Source organism: Myotis lucifugus, unplaced genomic scaffold (genome assembly GCF_000147115.1).
Source record: "Myotis lucifugus unplaced genomic scaffold, Myoluc2.0 scaffold_28, whole genome shotgun sequence".
Classification (NCBI taxonomy): domain Eukaryota; kingdom Metazoa; phylum Chordata; class Mammalia; order Chiroptera; family Vespertilionidae; genus Myotis; species Myotis lucifugus.
In genome coordinates this window covers 9,725,618-9,740,894 of record NW_005871076.1, presented here as the reverse complement: position 1 = coordinate 9,740,894, position 15,277 = coordinate 9,725,618, and the positions used below count along the sequence as shown (strand labels likewise).

At 52.4% G+C, this 15,277-nt stretch overlaps 2 protein-coding genes across 9 annotated transcripts in view; one reads left to right on the top strand and one right to left on the bottom strand.

The window, feature by feature from the left end:
- LOC106696766 overlaps positions 1-428 on the bottom strand; it is a 3,091-nt gene extending 2,663 nt beyond the window's left edge. Inside the window, exon 1 of the mRNA XM_023752173.1 lies at positions 353-428. Within this exon, the coding sequence (XP_023607941.1) occupies positions 353-428 (76 nt within the window). The remainder of the gene's footprint in view (positions 1-352) is intronic.
- Positions 1-15,277, top strand: part of JADE2 (jade family PHD finger 2) — a 50,673-nt gene that overhangs the window by 4,726 nt on the left and 30,670 nt on the right. For 3 of the 8 annotated variants that reach the window (XM_006086587.3, XM_006086586.3, XM_006086588.3), the window contains exons 2-3: positions 5,968-6,025; positions 7,932-8,020. In XM_006086587.3, the coding sequence (XP_006086649.1) occupies positions 5,968-6,025; positions 7,932-8,020 (147 nt within the window). Of the gene's footprint in view, positions 1-876; positions 1,060-1,133; positions 2,257-5,967; positions 6,026-7,931; positions 8,021-15,277 lie in introns of those variants that run through there. The other 5 variants (XM_014453905.2, XM_006086584.3, XM_023752158.1 and 2 more) reach the window with 4 other exon arrangements.

Genomic DNA, 15,277 nt, shown 5'->3' with positions numbered 1-15,277 from the left:
TCTTGCCCCAGGCAGCAGGACTTGCAGTGAATGCTGGATTTGAAGCTCTTTGGCCAAGGGTCTCCCCAGCACTTTTGGAGATGAAGTGTTTAAGGATAAAAGTTGTTTGGGCTTGACATGCAGCAAATATTTCCCATCCAACATGCTTTTCCTTTCCCTAAGTTGCCTGGCTAAATAGCCAGTAATACTAATCTAAAACGCTCTCATAAATCTCCACTTAGCTTTCATTGGCAGGTGAAGTGGGACTGCTGGTCCCCAGCCCCAGGTGCACCCCAGAGTCAAGGTTAGGCATTTGACATTGACTTCCATGTCCTTGAAGTTGGGGGCAGGGCGTCCTGGTTAACTGGTGTACCTGTTAACAGGGAGGTAGTTGTCTTATACCCGAGACTCAGGTCAGAGGCTTCCAGTCCAAATTCTTCATAGTTCATCCAGCAGGCTCTTTGTGAGCCTCAAAATTCTCTAAGGGAAGACCAGGTCAGAGTTGTGAGGAGGGGAGTACCTCTGGCTTTCTCTGCCCTCCTAGGACCCTTACCATGTGGCTCAAAGCTTAGGAACCCAGGAAGGTGCCCATAGGAATCTGGAGGACCCCAGCCACACTCAGGAGTTGTAGGCCTGCGTACTGTAGCCCAGTGGGATGGGGTACACCCTCTGGAATCAGAAAGTTTCTGTGACTCAGTTCCTTCACCTACCAATAGGGTTAATAATAGTACCTATCTCATGGTGGGTACGTGGATTAAGCAATATTGCATAGAGAAGACTAAACCCAAAGCCAGGCATGTGGTAAACACTTGATTAGTATTAGTCACTCTTACTATTATTATTAATGACCTGGACAGGGTCCAAATGCAGCTTTGACCTTTGATCTCTCCCCTTTAGGGTAGGCTGAAGAGCCAACTCCCTTCTCTGAAGAAGGGATCAGAAGGACCCTGCAGTTGCCTATGGGCAACCATCTGTGGGAGCAAGTGGACTGAGCTTTGCCCTCTCTGAGGTGGAGAGTAGGGTGAGAGGTGCTGAAGGACAAATAGACAAAGCCCCTTTCATTCTCCCAGGATCCCCTTGGTATGTGCCCAGAACTGGGTCTGGAGGGTGGGTGTGGGCAGCATGTTCTAGGGGAGCTGGGTGCACTCTGGGACACTTGGAATTGCAGGTGGGCACTGATGGGCGTCGAAGGAGAGTCCAGGCTTCCCTGTGCTTGGAGAAGCAAGTTTGAGGATCTGTGTGCACAAAATCATTTTTGTAACGGCAATTACTGTCCCTGAGAAGGCATTAAAGTTAATGAGAGATAGGAAAGAGTGGGGCTCTGACCCCCGTTTAAAGCCATTTAAGAGTATGCAGTGCTTGTTTTCTGAATGTCTGGCCTTCCCGACACAAGGAGGCTCTGAGGACAGGTTTTCCAGCCGAAATATCATTAAATTGTATTAGCATCTTATTACATACACGCCTTAGTGGTCTGCCTCAGACAGGGAGAGTTTTTGTTTCTCTTTGAAAGATTGTGTCTGGAATGGTAAATTGCCTGCTTGAAAGCCTCCCCCACTCCCCCTTTTTTAAGGAGGAAGACGAAATCCTGCTGTGTGTGGTGGCTGTCAGGGCAGGCCTGGTGGCCCCCAGAGAGGAGAGGCTGGAGGCCAGGTTGGGGTGTTTTAACTGCCCAGGGAGCGGCTGCAGTAGCCGGCCTGAAAGGCCCACTGTTCCAGGGTCAGCTGGAAGGGCGTTAATGGAAGCCCAGGGTGTTTATTTGAGTTTATTTGCAGAGAAGTCTTTAAAGGGGGCTGGCACTGGGCATTGATGTTTCAAGTCCAGACCCAAGGCCCCCACTAAGACCAGTGACTAGTGCTGCCAAGAAAACATCTGCCACCAAATTGCTGCCCTATTACTAAGTTGACATTGATCATTAGCCAGGAGCCCAACCAAATAAAGAGTCCTGGGAAACGTGTGAGGTTAAGATGGGGAAGAGGGCTGTGAAAACAGGACGAATCTTGGGCTGGGGTGTTTGTTCCTGCAAGCGACAGGCAGGCCCGCTGGGCCGGACGGTCCCCACACTTCCAGAGGGAGGGGACAAGAACACACTCAGCACTCTGCACGTATCGAGCCCCTATTCTGTGCTGAATGCTATGCACGGAGGGCAAGGGGGCCCAGCAGGGATCCAGACAGGCTTACTTTCATGGAACATATATTCTGGAGGAGAAGGATGTTGGACAAGTAGATTGGCAAACACAAATTATGATGGATGCTCTGAAGACGCTAAATAACAGGATGGTAAGCTTTCTTTAGATAAGGCACCCTGCATATGTGACATTTAAGCTGAAACTTGAAAAATGAAAAGTCAGACATGCATAGGCTGCATAGACCATTACAAGGCAGAGGGTACAGGCTGTGTACAGGTCTCAAAGCATAGGCTGTCAGGCTTGCTTCAGGAAATGAAAGGAGGCCGGTGTGGCTGGAAAATGGTGGAGCAGGGCTAGTGGTCGATATGAACTTGTTGAGTTAGGCAGATCATGTGGGGTCTTGTGGTGAGGAGCTTGAGTTTTATCCTTTGGTCAGTAGGAAGCCTTTGAAAGGTTTTAAATAGGAACATTTAAAATGTATACATTATAATTTATTTTATTTTAAAATTTTATTGATTTTAGAGGAATGGAAAGGGAGAGAGAGAGAGAGAGAGAGAGAGAGAGAGAGAGACATCGATCAGGTTGCCTGCTGTATGCACCCTAACTGGTAATCAAACCAGCAACCTGGGTATGTGCCCTGACTGGCATTCGAACCGGCAGCCTGTCGGTGCACAGGATGATGCCCACCAACCAGCTGAGCCACACTGCCAGGGCCCGGTTTATACTTTTTAAAGATCATTCTGGCTACTGTGTGGATCCCGGATTATGAGGGAGCAATAGTAGAAGTTGGGAGATAAATGAGGAGTCCAGGCAAGAGATGAGATGGCTTGGACCCGTTTGGTAGCAGTAGAAATGGGGGAAAGGTGGGTGGATTCATGGTGTGTTCTGGAGGGAGAGCCCACTTGCCGTGGGTTGCTGAGAGGCTGTGGGCTGCTGCTTCACTGAGGCGACCCTATGACACCCACACTCCCAAAGGCGAGCTTCCTATCTGTGTCTCCATGCTGGGGGCAGTGTGGGAGGTGCAAATGGAAGGGAAAATGACCCTTTCATTCCTACAGTCTCCTTTGTAGGTGGGGTTTCAGGGGCACTTCTGTCTCCAAAAGAAAGTGCCTTGTGACCCTGAGGTATTCTCCCAGAGCAAACCTTGCTTTGGGAGACACTGGAGGGGCCAGTGGAGAGGGAAAACCCAGAGGCCAAGATCAAATCTCAGCACCCCCAAACCCCACCTGCATTTGCAGTCTTAGACTTCAACTTTGGTGAAGGAGTCTTCCCTGTACCCCTTGCTGGGGTGGAGAGGGGGGTTCAGGGGGCAAGGGGCTGTCCCACAGGGGAGCCCAGGCCTCACTGGGGCTTCATTAGCCACTGACAGTGGAGGCTCACCTGAGGCAGGGAGGCCTTTGCAACAGACATGGTTCAAAGGAAGGAAGCTTCCCTTACAAACGGTGACTATCCTCTGAAGCCTAGTTATTATTTCAATTAAACCACCACAAAATCTGCACCCTTAATAACACCCTGCCCAGGAGGACTCGGGATGTTCCACAGAGGGCAGGTTGGACAGGGACCTGGTGAGGGCGGGGTGCCAGTCCGCATCCTGGCAGGTCCTGGGCAGCAGGGAACAGCATTCGGAGAAGGGTGTCGGCAGTTGGGTCCCGTCACAGAGGCCCTTCCTTATTGTACAGGGTCACCGCTCCCTCTGAGGACCCCGTCAGGTGGGCACTGGTAGGAGGGCTCTCCACCTGGCCCAAGGCTGCATGGTATTAACTAGCATCTATGTGGACAGCCAAGGGCTTTATGCTGCTCTCATTTCTTCTCACCAGCTGACTCTGGCCCACAGATGTATTTAGTTTGGCCCCCTGAAAGTGTTTTTAAAATCCTGAATCAGCTGCCAACATTTTCAGTTCAGGAGATTTATGTAAAAACGCAGACCCAGTTGTCTTTCCCCTGATCCCTGGTCTAGTGGGGGCTGTGGCTTTTATGCTATGGGAGAGCCTGGCTTGGAAGTGACCTCTTTGCTAGAAATGAAGAGAAATGCAATTCCTGGACAGCCCATTGCAGGGGAAACAGGTGGATGCAATTCTAGCACCTCTCTTTGACTTCTACCCGCCTGTGATAGGGCTGGGTTAGCAAGATGTAGGTTAGAGGGCTTCGTTTAAACTCACCCTCAGACCCCAGAGGACAGCGACGATGGGTGGCTGCAGGTGGTAGAGCATTATTGCCTGCTTGCACTAGGCTGCACAGAGGCAAGGACATCTAAAGATTGTTCATGGTCTCCTGAATGACAGGCTTCTTAAAGCACTGCAATCCAGGGCAAACCACTTAACCTCTTGGCTTTGTCTTCATCTGCAAAAGGGAAGCAGCTGTCTTGCCCACCTGTACCAAAGGTCTGTTCTGAGGGCTTAGTAAGGCCCCTGTGTACCACGGTGTCCCCCTTCCCTGCCGCAATGAGTTGTTCCCACCTTCCTGCCATCCATGCACCTGGTACCACCAGGCATCCCTCCATCCCTCCACCCTCTGCAGAGCACTTGTCCACACCTTCAGAGCTGGGCAATAAGCAGCCCCAGTGAACCTTCCTGTCATCCTGATCCTGCTGCTGGGGGACATGGGGGTAGAGAGAAGCTCCTGGTTCTGGTCAAGCTCCAGGCAGGCGGGTCCTCCTGGTCAGCTCAGAAGTCTAGGTAGTCACCCCTGCCTGATGCTCCCGGTCCCTGCAGGCCACAGGAGGAGGAGGGGACCCCAGGCCTGGCAAAGGCGGATTTGGGTGGTGGCAGATAGTAGATAGGATCATAGGCGGGGTCGGGAGCCTGGCTGGCCTGCAGCTGGGCTGGGCAGTGGGGCTCTTCCCTGCTGACACTGGCTCCTTGCCGTTTGCTGTGGGCAGTGAGGCAGCCCAGGTTCCAGACTCACAGGAACAGGAACATGGTGGAAAGTGCTCTGGGCCCTGAGCCCCAGATCTGTTCTCACATTAGCACTCGGCCACCAACTAGCTGAGACCCAGAGCAGGTTAACAAGCCCTGGGTGTGCTCCCCTCCAAGGGGACAGGAGCAGGCTCTGCCACCCAGGACTCTGTAGGATTAGAGGAAATAGTGGGTGGGAAAGCACTTCCAACAGGCAGGCGCTGAGGAGGGCACAAAGGCGGCTCAGTGTGGGCTCAGGGATCAGCCCACAGGCATTCAAATCCCAGTTCAGACAGTTACTAGCAGGACAAGGCACTGAGCCTCCCCAGTAACTGAAGCAAATAGCTCAGAGCTCACCGGGTTGTTAGGAACTGGAGATGGCTGAGATAGTGTGGGTAGAGGAATGAGCGCAGCATGGGAGAGCTGCCCTTCTTACCTTGAAGTTACGTACTGTAGTGAAGATAAAGTTGGTTTGTACTTTTATCAGGAGAAGGACAGTGGGGGAGGGAGGGAGCCCAGCCCAGGGCCAGTCACCCTGGGCCTGGTGTGTCTCAGGGACCCAGCTTGGAGCCTCCCTGTACTCACCCCCTTTTCCACACTCCTGGCCGCTCCTCTCAGGATATGTCCTCAGTGCAGGCAGGACTGGCTTGTCCTTAAACTCAGATAGGATGGGCCTACTGCCTTCCCTTCTCCGCACCCGGTGAGGCACCAGTTGCAACTTTTACCTGGGAGTGGATTGATTTTCTGGTGAGCCTGAGTTTCCTGGGCAGGTCCTCTCAACTTAGACTCCTGCTCCTCTGAGGCTCTGGGCTCAGGAGATGGAGATGCAGCCTCCTCTCCCCTCCCTCATCCCACCCAGGGTGGGTGGGGTAGAGTGGGGCTGGCTGGGAGGGAGGCTACTGGTGATTTTCTGGGGGATTGAGGGTTTCCTGGGCTGCTTGTATAATGGGGCCTGCCTTTTGTTGCAGATGGAAGAGAAGAGGCGAAAATACTCCATCAGCAGCGACAACTCTGACACCACTGACAGTAAGGCCTTCCTTTTGGGGCTCCTCCAGGGAAAGCATGTGAATAATTTCCAGGCCCACAGATGGGGAGCGGCTGCCCGTGGTCTCAATGTTGGGGAAGGCATAAATGAGAGCAGGTCCCTCTGCTCCTAAGAAGGTCCCCACACGAAGGCCTTACTGTCCTCTTCACCCTCCCCCTGCCCCTTACCCTCTTGGTCTCGGCCCCACCTGCTTTGCTCTGTTTGGAACAGATCTGCTCCCCTCTGAGCCTTTGGATATGTAACTCCTGGCTACTAGGAGTACATCCCTCTCCCTGTGGCTCTCCTGTTGAGTCAGGGCACTATAGGAGGTCTCTACACAACCCATAGAAAATCTGTCACTGCAATAATTACCTGATAAGTATTACTACCTAACCACTGGCAAGCTCCCTGATAAGAGAGGTCACTGTCTTATCCCCAGCTAGATAGGTGCTCAGTAAATGTTTGCTGAAGAAATGAATGAAGCAGTCTGACCTTCATGGGATCTCAGAGGTAGACTAGTGTATGGCCTGGGGGTGTCGTTTGGATGTCTGGGGATGGGGGGATGTTGTCAAGGAGAAGATAGGGCTTAGGGAGCCTCTTCTGAAATTTGGGGGAGGTGTGTGTAAGGTGAGAGCTTTTCTCTAGTAGTAGAAGGCAGCTCTTCCTAGCTGCCCAGGAGCCTGGGCCTGCATGAGCTGGTTGAAGTAAGGAGTTGCATTCTGGCCTGTAGGAAAGACACACTGCCAGGGGCTCCCACGCAGTGGTGTTACCGGTGGAAGCCCAGGCTGAGAAAGAGGCTGCCTTGCCAGGGAGGCTGGGCCTGGAGCCCTGCAGCTCTAGACCTCGGTTTGTTCACATAGGTGGTGAGCCTCTGAGATTAAGGAGATCTCCAAGGCCCCTTAGAGCTCCCGGAGTTTCATATCTTCCTCCAAGAGCCTGTGGCAGATGCAATCCCATGGTGGGTCTGGTCCCAGTCCCATCCCCCCCTCCAGGTCCCATTCATCACTGTCCTTTGGGGGTCTGTTGGTTCACCTGGGCTCTGGTGTCTAACTTGGCCAGCCCTTCCTCCCTGTGGCAGGAGATCACAGCGACTGGCCCTCTGTGGCTGCAACCACACTGCCTGTGGCCTGGCTCAGTAGAGCCAAGAAGGACCACATCCTCTACTTCTAACTTTATTGCATGCAAAGGAGCCTGTGAGGGCGGAGCACCTGCAAGGGGTGGGCTTCTGGGCAGCTGAGCCCTGTAGCTGCCTGGGAGTTGGGCCAGGCTGGTGCATATTCCTTTGCCAGCAGCTCCTTTGACCCGTAGGGATAGAGGCCACAGCCCTGTAGTTCAGCAAGGGCCTTCGACCCTCGTAATAGTAGCTAATGTTTATTGAGAAGACTACAGGCATGATATCATCTCGTTCTCACAACAATCCTTTGAAGACAGTTAGTTAGCCTCTTGCCCCCATTTTATAGAAGAGCAAACTGAGGCTCAGAGAAACTTAGTTATTTGCCCAGGGTGACAAGCTAGTAAGTGGCTGAGCCAGGGTTCAAGCCTGGTCTGTGGGTCTACTTTAGAGCAGCACTATTCCCACTGCTCTGCCCAGCCTCTGTCCTCCCCGTGGGCATCACACCAAGGAGGAAGCAGAGGACAAGAGAGTGCGAGGGACCTGTCATGGGTCACATAGTAAGCTAATACTGAGTCCTGGTCACTGCCTTTTATTTCCCAAGCCCCTTCGGGTTGGTGGGTAGAAGGGGTTTCATGTCATCATTCATCATTGGAGAGGCCCAGAGCAGGGACAATGTACCAGGTACTCACAGAGGTGTCCACCTCCTGAAGCTGGAGCTTCCCTTCTATCCTTGGGTGTGGGGGGTGGTGTTCCTGGCCTCCCAGGGCCCCTCATGGGCTGTGTTCTCTCTGCAGGCCACACTACATCTGCCTCAAGATGCTCCAAACTGCCCAGCAGCACCAAGTCGGGCTGGCCCCGGCAGAACGAAAAGAAGCCCTCAGAGGTGAGTAGTGGCCAGTGTCCTAAAGAAAGGCAAAGTGAAGATGGGAGGTCACAGGAGCAGAGGCCTGGGGGAGTGAGCTCTGCAGATGTGTGGAAGAAGAGCACTCCTGGCGGAGAGCATTCCTGGCAGGGGGCACAGGCACAGGCACGCTAGGCCCATGTGGCTGAGTGAAATGAAGGCAGGGGGTGTAGGTTGTTGTAAAGATGTTTCTGTTGATCTGAGGATCTGAGTGAGAGAAGCCTTTCCAGGATCATAAGCAAGGTAATGGCAGTCTGATGTTTTAATGAAAGGTCCCACTGGCTGCCGTGAGGAGAAGGGGATACCGGGACACAGGTGGGACCAGGAAGGATTCTGATTCTTTTGCAGTTGACCAGGAGATAAACGATGGCAGCTTAGAGCCTGGGGTTGGCAGTGGAGTAAAAAGCAGTGGTATTCAGGACACTGTGGAGGCTGAGCAAGGGTGTCAGGATCGCTGGTGTCGGGGTGGAGGATGGGTCCCCATCATCCAGTTAAGTCATCTGCTCCTTATGCCCAGTTCACAGTGCCTGCATTTTAAGCCTTCCTTTGTTTGACCTGGGATGTTTCTTGTGGCAGGTAGAGGTATTTGGCTTCCGGAGCTCCCGGAGTTTCATATCTTCCTCCAAGATATGAAGGGGGGGGGGCAGTATTCAAAGCAGAAGAGGCCCCAGGCACAGATAAGGCTGCCAGAGCATTGAGTCTCTGAGAAGGTGGAGGGTCTGTGGAAAGGTTGAATAAGGCCCTTAAGAGAGGCATTGCTCTGCAGCCTTCAGAGTAGCTGGGCACTTTAGAGTGCTGGACACTTCATTTTTTTAATCCTTAAAAGTAGCCCAGAGCCCAGCTGGTGTGGCTCAGTGTTAAGTGTTGAGCCATGAACCAGGAGGTCATGATTTGATTCCTGGTCAGGGGTTCAATTTCTGGTCAGGGCACATGCCTATGTTGCAGGCTTGATCCCCAGTGGGGGGAATGCAGGAGGCAACTGATCAATGATGCCTCTCATCATTGATGTTTCTGTCTTTCTCTCTCCCTCTCCCTCTGAAATCAATAAAAATATATATATATTTTTTAAGTTAAAAAGTTTTTTTTAAGTAGTCCAGAGTTCTCAGTCCTGTGATAAGGAAACTGAAGTTTCCAAAGTTATATGGCCAAGACCTGAGGTTTGGGGGCCTAACAGTGCCCAGGGTGAGAAGGCCCTGAGTTCTGGGTCTGAGCCCTTGACTTGGGGCTGGGGGAAGTGTCTGTTCTGAGCCTGTGGCCTCCTCTCCCCTTTCACCCCTGGAGCGATCTCGGCTCAGCTGTCATTAGCCAGCCCCTAGGGGGGTCTTCCGCAGAGCCTTGCATTTGAAAAAGGACTCCCCGCCTCCTCCTGGAGCTGGCTGACCCTAACACTGTCCCTTTGTGGGGAGTGGGGAGCCTTTGAGACCTGATGCCTCCCACCCCCACCCCCAACCGATTGTCCTTCCTTGGCCCCATGGAGGAGGGGTGGAGCGGGAAGGAGATACCTTCAGGAATGCGGTTAGGGCTGGACCGGTTAGGGCTGGACCGAGCCTGCTTGGGAAGATTCTGTTCTTGAGGCTGGTAGTGCCCTCCTGGACTAGTCCTGCTCAGTGGGTGCCCTGGGAGGTGGGAGGCAGAGTGCTAGAGCCCTGGAACCCCTGGGACCACTCCTCAACTCCACTACCCCCCTCCCTTCTCACCCCCATCTTGATACCTGCAGGGGCTCCCCAATTGTTGTGACTGAATTAGTAAGACAATAGCCGCTTTCACACGTCTTGCGGTCCTGGGAGGCAGCAATTGTCAAGCCCCCTGTTGGAGCAGAGGAGCCTGCCGCTTTGGAGAAAGGTGGAGAAGTTCAGGGGAGCTCCTAGGGCTGGCTGCTCCCTCCTCGCCGCAAGCACCTGTGGGAGGAGGGGCCGGCTCTCAGGGCAGAGATCCCAGGGCCTGGGCTGCCATGACACCCAGGATAGGCTGGTGGCTGGGAGGAAACAGGTGTCCACGAAGGCTGAGGAGAAAATGATTTGCATGGGGCTGAAAATTCCCCTGCTTCTTGGGTTTTCCAGCTCAGAGCCTTTGAACCTCTCCCCACCCCCTGCAAAAAAAAAAAAAAAAAAATAGAGGCAAGTCATTGTAAGGGTGTTGGTGCCCGGCCCTGATGGGGACTGGCTACACGTGGCCCGGGTTCGAGCACAGGAGCCTCCCAGGGGGCTGTGCAGCCTGAGGGAGACACCCGACCTCAAGTCCTGGGCTCCGGGAGAGCTGAGGAAGTCTTCCCCGCCTTGAACTATGGCCAAGGACAGCTCTTCCTCCCACAGCAGGCTGGAGAGCAGCCTGTGAGGTTTCCCTCGTCCCCTAAGTGAGGAGGCTGAGCCATAGCTACCATACATTCCAAGCTATCTCGGGGCAGAAAGGAAACCGTCAATGAAAGCTTCCAAATTATTTGGCTCATGAGAAGGCGTAGATGAAAGCGAGGATTTGGCGGTACAGAACATTTGCACTAAATCTCGCTGGGTGTTGCCTTCTCTTTCTGTGAATGGTGTGGAGAGGAGGGCCCTTCTCGTCTGCTGGGCCTGGGGGCCCAGGGCTTTGGACCCCCTGAGGAGAGGGGATCTGGGAGCCCCATCTGCCCTGTCCCCCAGAGTAAGAAGCCTGTGGGGTGGTTGTCAGGCTGGTCACAGGGTCTGCTCCCAGTCTGGCCCAAGTTCCCAGCCAGAATACTTGCAAATTGATGTGTGTGGTGCAGGAGCCCCCTTGCTGGGGGCTCAGTGGTTCACTTCCTCGCCTTATCTCTCAACGTGGACAGTGATGGGGTGGGGTTTTGAGGACCATGAGTCCTTATCCGAAGCAGCACCACTAGCCCATAGTGAAGCCAACAGCTGTGGGAAGGACTGGGGTTGGGTTTAGAGAACCGAGGGGCTGCCGCTCTGATGGCCTGCCAAGGCCAGCCCTTCCCAAGTGCACCCTGAGGGTGCAAATCAAGGGATGCCCTCTACACCAGAGTGAGGTGCCCCAGGGCAGAAAAAGTGCTCCAGTCAGGACCCTGGACAGAGCCAAGGCCTTGAGGCCCAGATTCTCCTCCACCCTTAACCAGTGGGTGGTCTTTCTCAGCCAAAGTGAAAGGGGAGTGCAGGCCTCGGTCCTGGGGTGGCCCCAGAATTCCCTTTGGCAGTAGAGGGAAAAGTGGGCTGACCCCAAGGACACCAGGTGCTGCCTTCCTCTGCTCTGCCTGCCTGCAGTATCCCAGCAAAGCTGAGGTCTAGCGCTTGGGGCTTCAGTCAGCCAGGCCAGTCCTAAGGGAGGAGGAGGGGTTAGCCTGTCCTGGGGAGGTGGCATTAGTGCATAAATCTTGCTCTGGCCTTGAGTTTCTGGCTGACCTGTCTTACCAAAAGGCGTCATCATCATTGGTGCTTAACACTCTGTGGGTCATATCTCTGTGAATCTGATGGAGATCACAGACCACTGCCTATCCTACCTCACCCCCAGGAATTGTGACTTAAATGGTCTGGAGTGGGGCCTCAGGTACCTGTACTTTCTCAAAGCCTGCCCCCGCCCCCTGGAAGCCAGGGTTAAACACTACTGTCATAGCCCTTTCTCCCTAATATGCTAAGACAGGAGTTCCTGGCTTGGGCCTCCCTGGAAGATCCTGAGGTTGCAGAGGGGATGGGAGCCTGATTCAGTGACCTAAGAAAAGGCAGCAGGAGTGGGTGAGACTGTCACCCAGCTCACCCCCATCCCCACAGCAGCAGCTAGGGGACTGGCAGGTTTTTGCTAAGCCTTCCACCCTGGCAGGGCAGTGTCTTCCTCAGGCTGGGCAGAGAGGCAGATGGGAGGGCAGGACACCTGGTGGGGATTCCCCCAGTCAGGCTGTCTTGAAGTAGAAAGCTGTGTTTTTAGGAAGTCAGAGTCCCAGAACTCAGCCAGTGGGCAGGGACACTGATTAAACTCTGCCAGCACCTAATAGACCCTGCCCGGTGCTAGGGGAACAAAAGTTGCAGGCTCTGTCCCCAGGGAGCTTGTCCTCTGGCTGTCAGCAGGATGCAGGTGCTACACAGGAAAGTGTCTGTTACGAGAGGTGCAGCCAGCTTTGCCACTGAGGAACTCTGTGACCATGGGCAAATGACTGCTTCTCTCTGAGTCGTCATCAGTCGAGCCCAACCCTGCACCCTGCCATGGAAGTTCTGTTCTGTAGATGTGACATCCTTTCCTGAGGCCTGTGGAGCCTAGAAGTGGGAGTGATCCCAGAATGAGTGGAGGTGACCCTGGCCTCCCTGGGACAGAAGCCTGGATGGTCCCAGAACAGGGTGGGTGGGAGTTGGGATTCAACCATCAGTTCCTTGGTAGGCCCTGGCGACAAACTAGTATGTCTCTACATGAGGGGATGGGGCCTGTTTCCAGTTCCACAGAGGCCCTTTGTCAGTGCTCAGCCTCTTGCCCCTGGGGACAGGGCCTAGGAGAAAGAGGTGATCTTTATGGACAGCTTCTGCCCCCATTGGGGTGTCCCCAAGACCCAGTGTTGGTGAGAATTGAACAAGTGAAGAGAAAGGAGGCAGCTCATTGGTTTGACCCATTGCTTTAAAAAATGAAACACTTCTACCTTGGGTGGCCAGATTGTGTTGGGGTGCAAAACCACAGGATCAGTACAATGCCTTCCTAGAGGAGCAGAGGTATTACCCAGATGTTTGACATAACATATTTTTAAAAACCTTTAAAAATTGATTTTAGAGTGAGAGATAGAAACTTCGATGAGAGAGAGAGACATTGATTCACTGTCTTTTGCACACCCCCTATTGGGGATGGAGCCCACAACCCGGGCATGTGCCTGACCAGGAATCGAACCGTGACCTCCTGATTCATGGGTTGATGCTCAACCACTGAGCCACACTGGCCGGACAACACAATCTATTTTATATTAAAACAATGATGACATATATTGTAGTAACATACCCACAAACGTGAGAGGCAAAGCAGGAGAATCCTAAAAAGGGTTTTGTGTTTGCCCCAGTGGTTTCGAGCCCTGTTCCTAGCCAACAGCTCCTCTGCTGTCCTGGAGCAGCGGCGAGTGAGAGGGGAGCCCTTCCACTGGGCTACGCGCCTGCTTGCTGAGCCTCCCTCTGCCTTCCTCTGGGTCTCGTAGAGTCAGAAACAGTACTGCTCCCGCCAGCTGGAAAGGCCTCCTGGCCTCTGGGACTTGTCTTGCAAAAGAAATGTGTGTAATAAATTCTCTTTAAGAGCAGGAAGTGCTGTTATCCTTGTGAAAGAGAAAGAGATGTTGAGAGAGAGGGAGTGTGTGTCTGTGTGTTTTAAGTGTGTGACCAATGTGGTAGCTTGAATGGGACGGGGCAGAGCCTTTCTCTGGTGTTTTATGCCTAATTTTAAGTATCTAACTCTGTGTGATACTTTTTATCGGGTCCCAGCTCAGGAAAGAGACTTCTTTTTAATTTTTATTTATTGATTGGAGAGAGAGGGGGGAGGGGGAAAGAGGAAGAGAGGGAAATATCGACTTGTTGTTCCACTTTTTAAAAAAAATATATATGTTTTTGTTGATTTGAGAGAGAGAGGAAGTGAGAGGGAGAGAGAGAGAAAAACACTGATTGCTGCCTCCTGCACAACCCCTACTGGGGATCGAGCCACAACCGGGCATGTACCATGACTGGGAATCCAACTGGCGACCTCTTGGTGTACGGGACGACGCTCAACCAACTGAGCCATGCCAGCCAGGGCATGTCCCACTTATTTATACATTCACCCATTGCTTCTTTTATGTGCCCTGACCGGGGATTCATTCCATAACCTTGCTGTATGGGGGCGATGCTCCAGTCATCTGAGCTACCAGCCAGGGCGAAAAGAGATTTTTTTAAAAGAAGAAATATCTGACTGGTTTGCTGATAGCATTGCAGTGGTTAAGAGACAATGCAGACCTCAAACAAGTGGTTTAACCTCTCTGAGTCTCAGTCTGCACATATGTAGGATGGGGGTACTATGAATTAAGTGAAATTATATATGCAAGGCATTTAGCAGAGCACGTGCCATGTCACAACAGGACAATTACTTTTCACTACTAGCAATTGTTTCTAACAAGATGAAGTGCTCAGAAAAAAAAAAATGCATTAAAATGAAGTATCTGGGCCAGGCCGGTGTGGCTCACTGGTTGAGCATCGACCCATGAACCAGGAGATCACGGTTCAGTTCCCAGTCAGGGCACATGCATGGGTTGTGAACTTGATCCTCGGGGGGTCGGAGAGGGGTGGGCATGCAGGAGGCAGCAAATCAAGATTCTCTCTCATCATTGATGTTTCTCTCTCTCCCTCTCCCTTCCTCTCTCGAAAATCAATAAAAACATATTAAAAAATTAAAACAAAAAAATTAAGTATCTTTCACTTGGCTCTTTCAGGACATACCCTCAAATATCCTTAGGAGGGCGGTGGGGAGGGTGCCACTCCCAGCTTTGCATTGGGACTCCTTATGTGGACAGAGGTCATGGAGAGGCAGTCCTGGCCAGAGCCATTTCACTGACTGAGAGAGTGACCAAGACCAGTTACTGAAGTCCACTGAAGAATCTTTTGACCAACCCCTGCTAAGCAGGACAGGAAATTTCAGGGTTTAGCCATACTTCAGATAAATCCTGAGGTTCCTTCATTCATTCACTCACTTGTACCACACGCATTTCTCGAACACCTGCTGTGTGCCAGGCACTGTGCCGTAAACAGGCATAATGATAAACAGCGTCCACATGTAGCCCCCGCCTCCTCAGCTTGATTATTAGAGGAGCTGGACATTAAACAAATCATTACCCAAATAATCATATTTTGTAATTGTGGTAAGTGCTGGAGCCTTTCCTTAAGTAACTGAACTTCCTCTTGGTGCCTCTTGGTCTGAAATATACTATGATACAACAGTTCACCTTGAGAAGAGGAAGTACAGAGACGCAGGTCCTGGGATGAAATATTCCAATAACATCCACAAGTCTGTGGTCATACATGAGAACCCACTGGATGGCACCGTGAAAGCTGCCCGTTGTCATTGTTTTATTTGCTTTTGGAGACCACATCAGACGCCACTGATGCTTTCTGGCAGAGCCTGTTTTTGGTTCTCCCTGGAGAAACAGGTGTGGAAAGCTAGATGGTTGTGAAAGGCAAGGTCATGAACCGTCCCTACTTCTAGGCAGAGCAGTCTTCAGCTCCCTCCAGGGTTGCATCGGTACCTCTGGCACTCAGATTGGTTATTAAATTAAAATTTTAGACC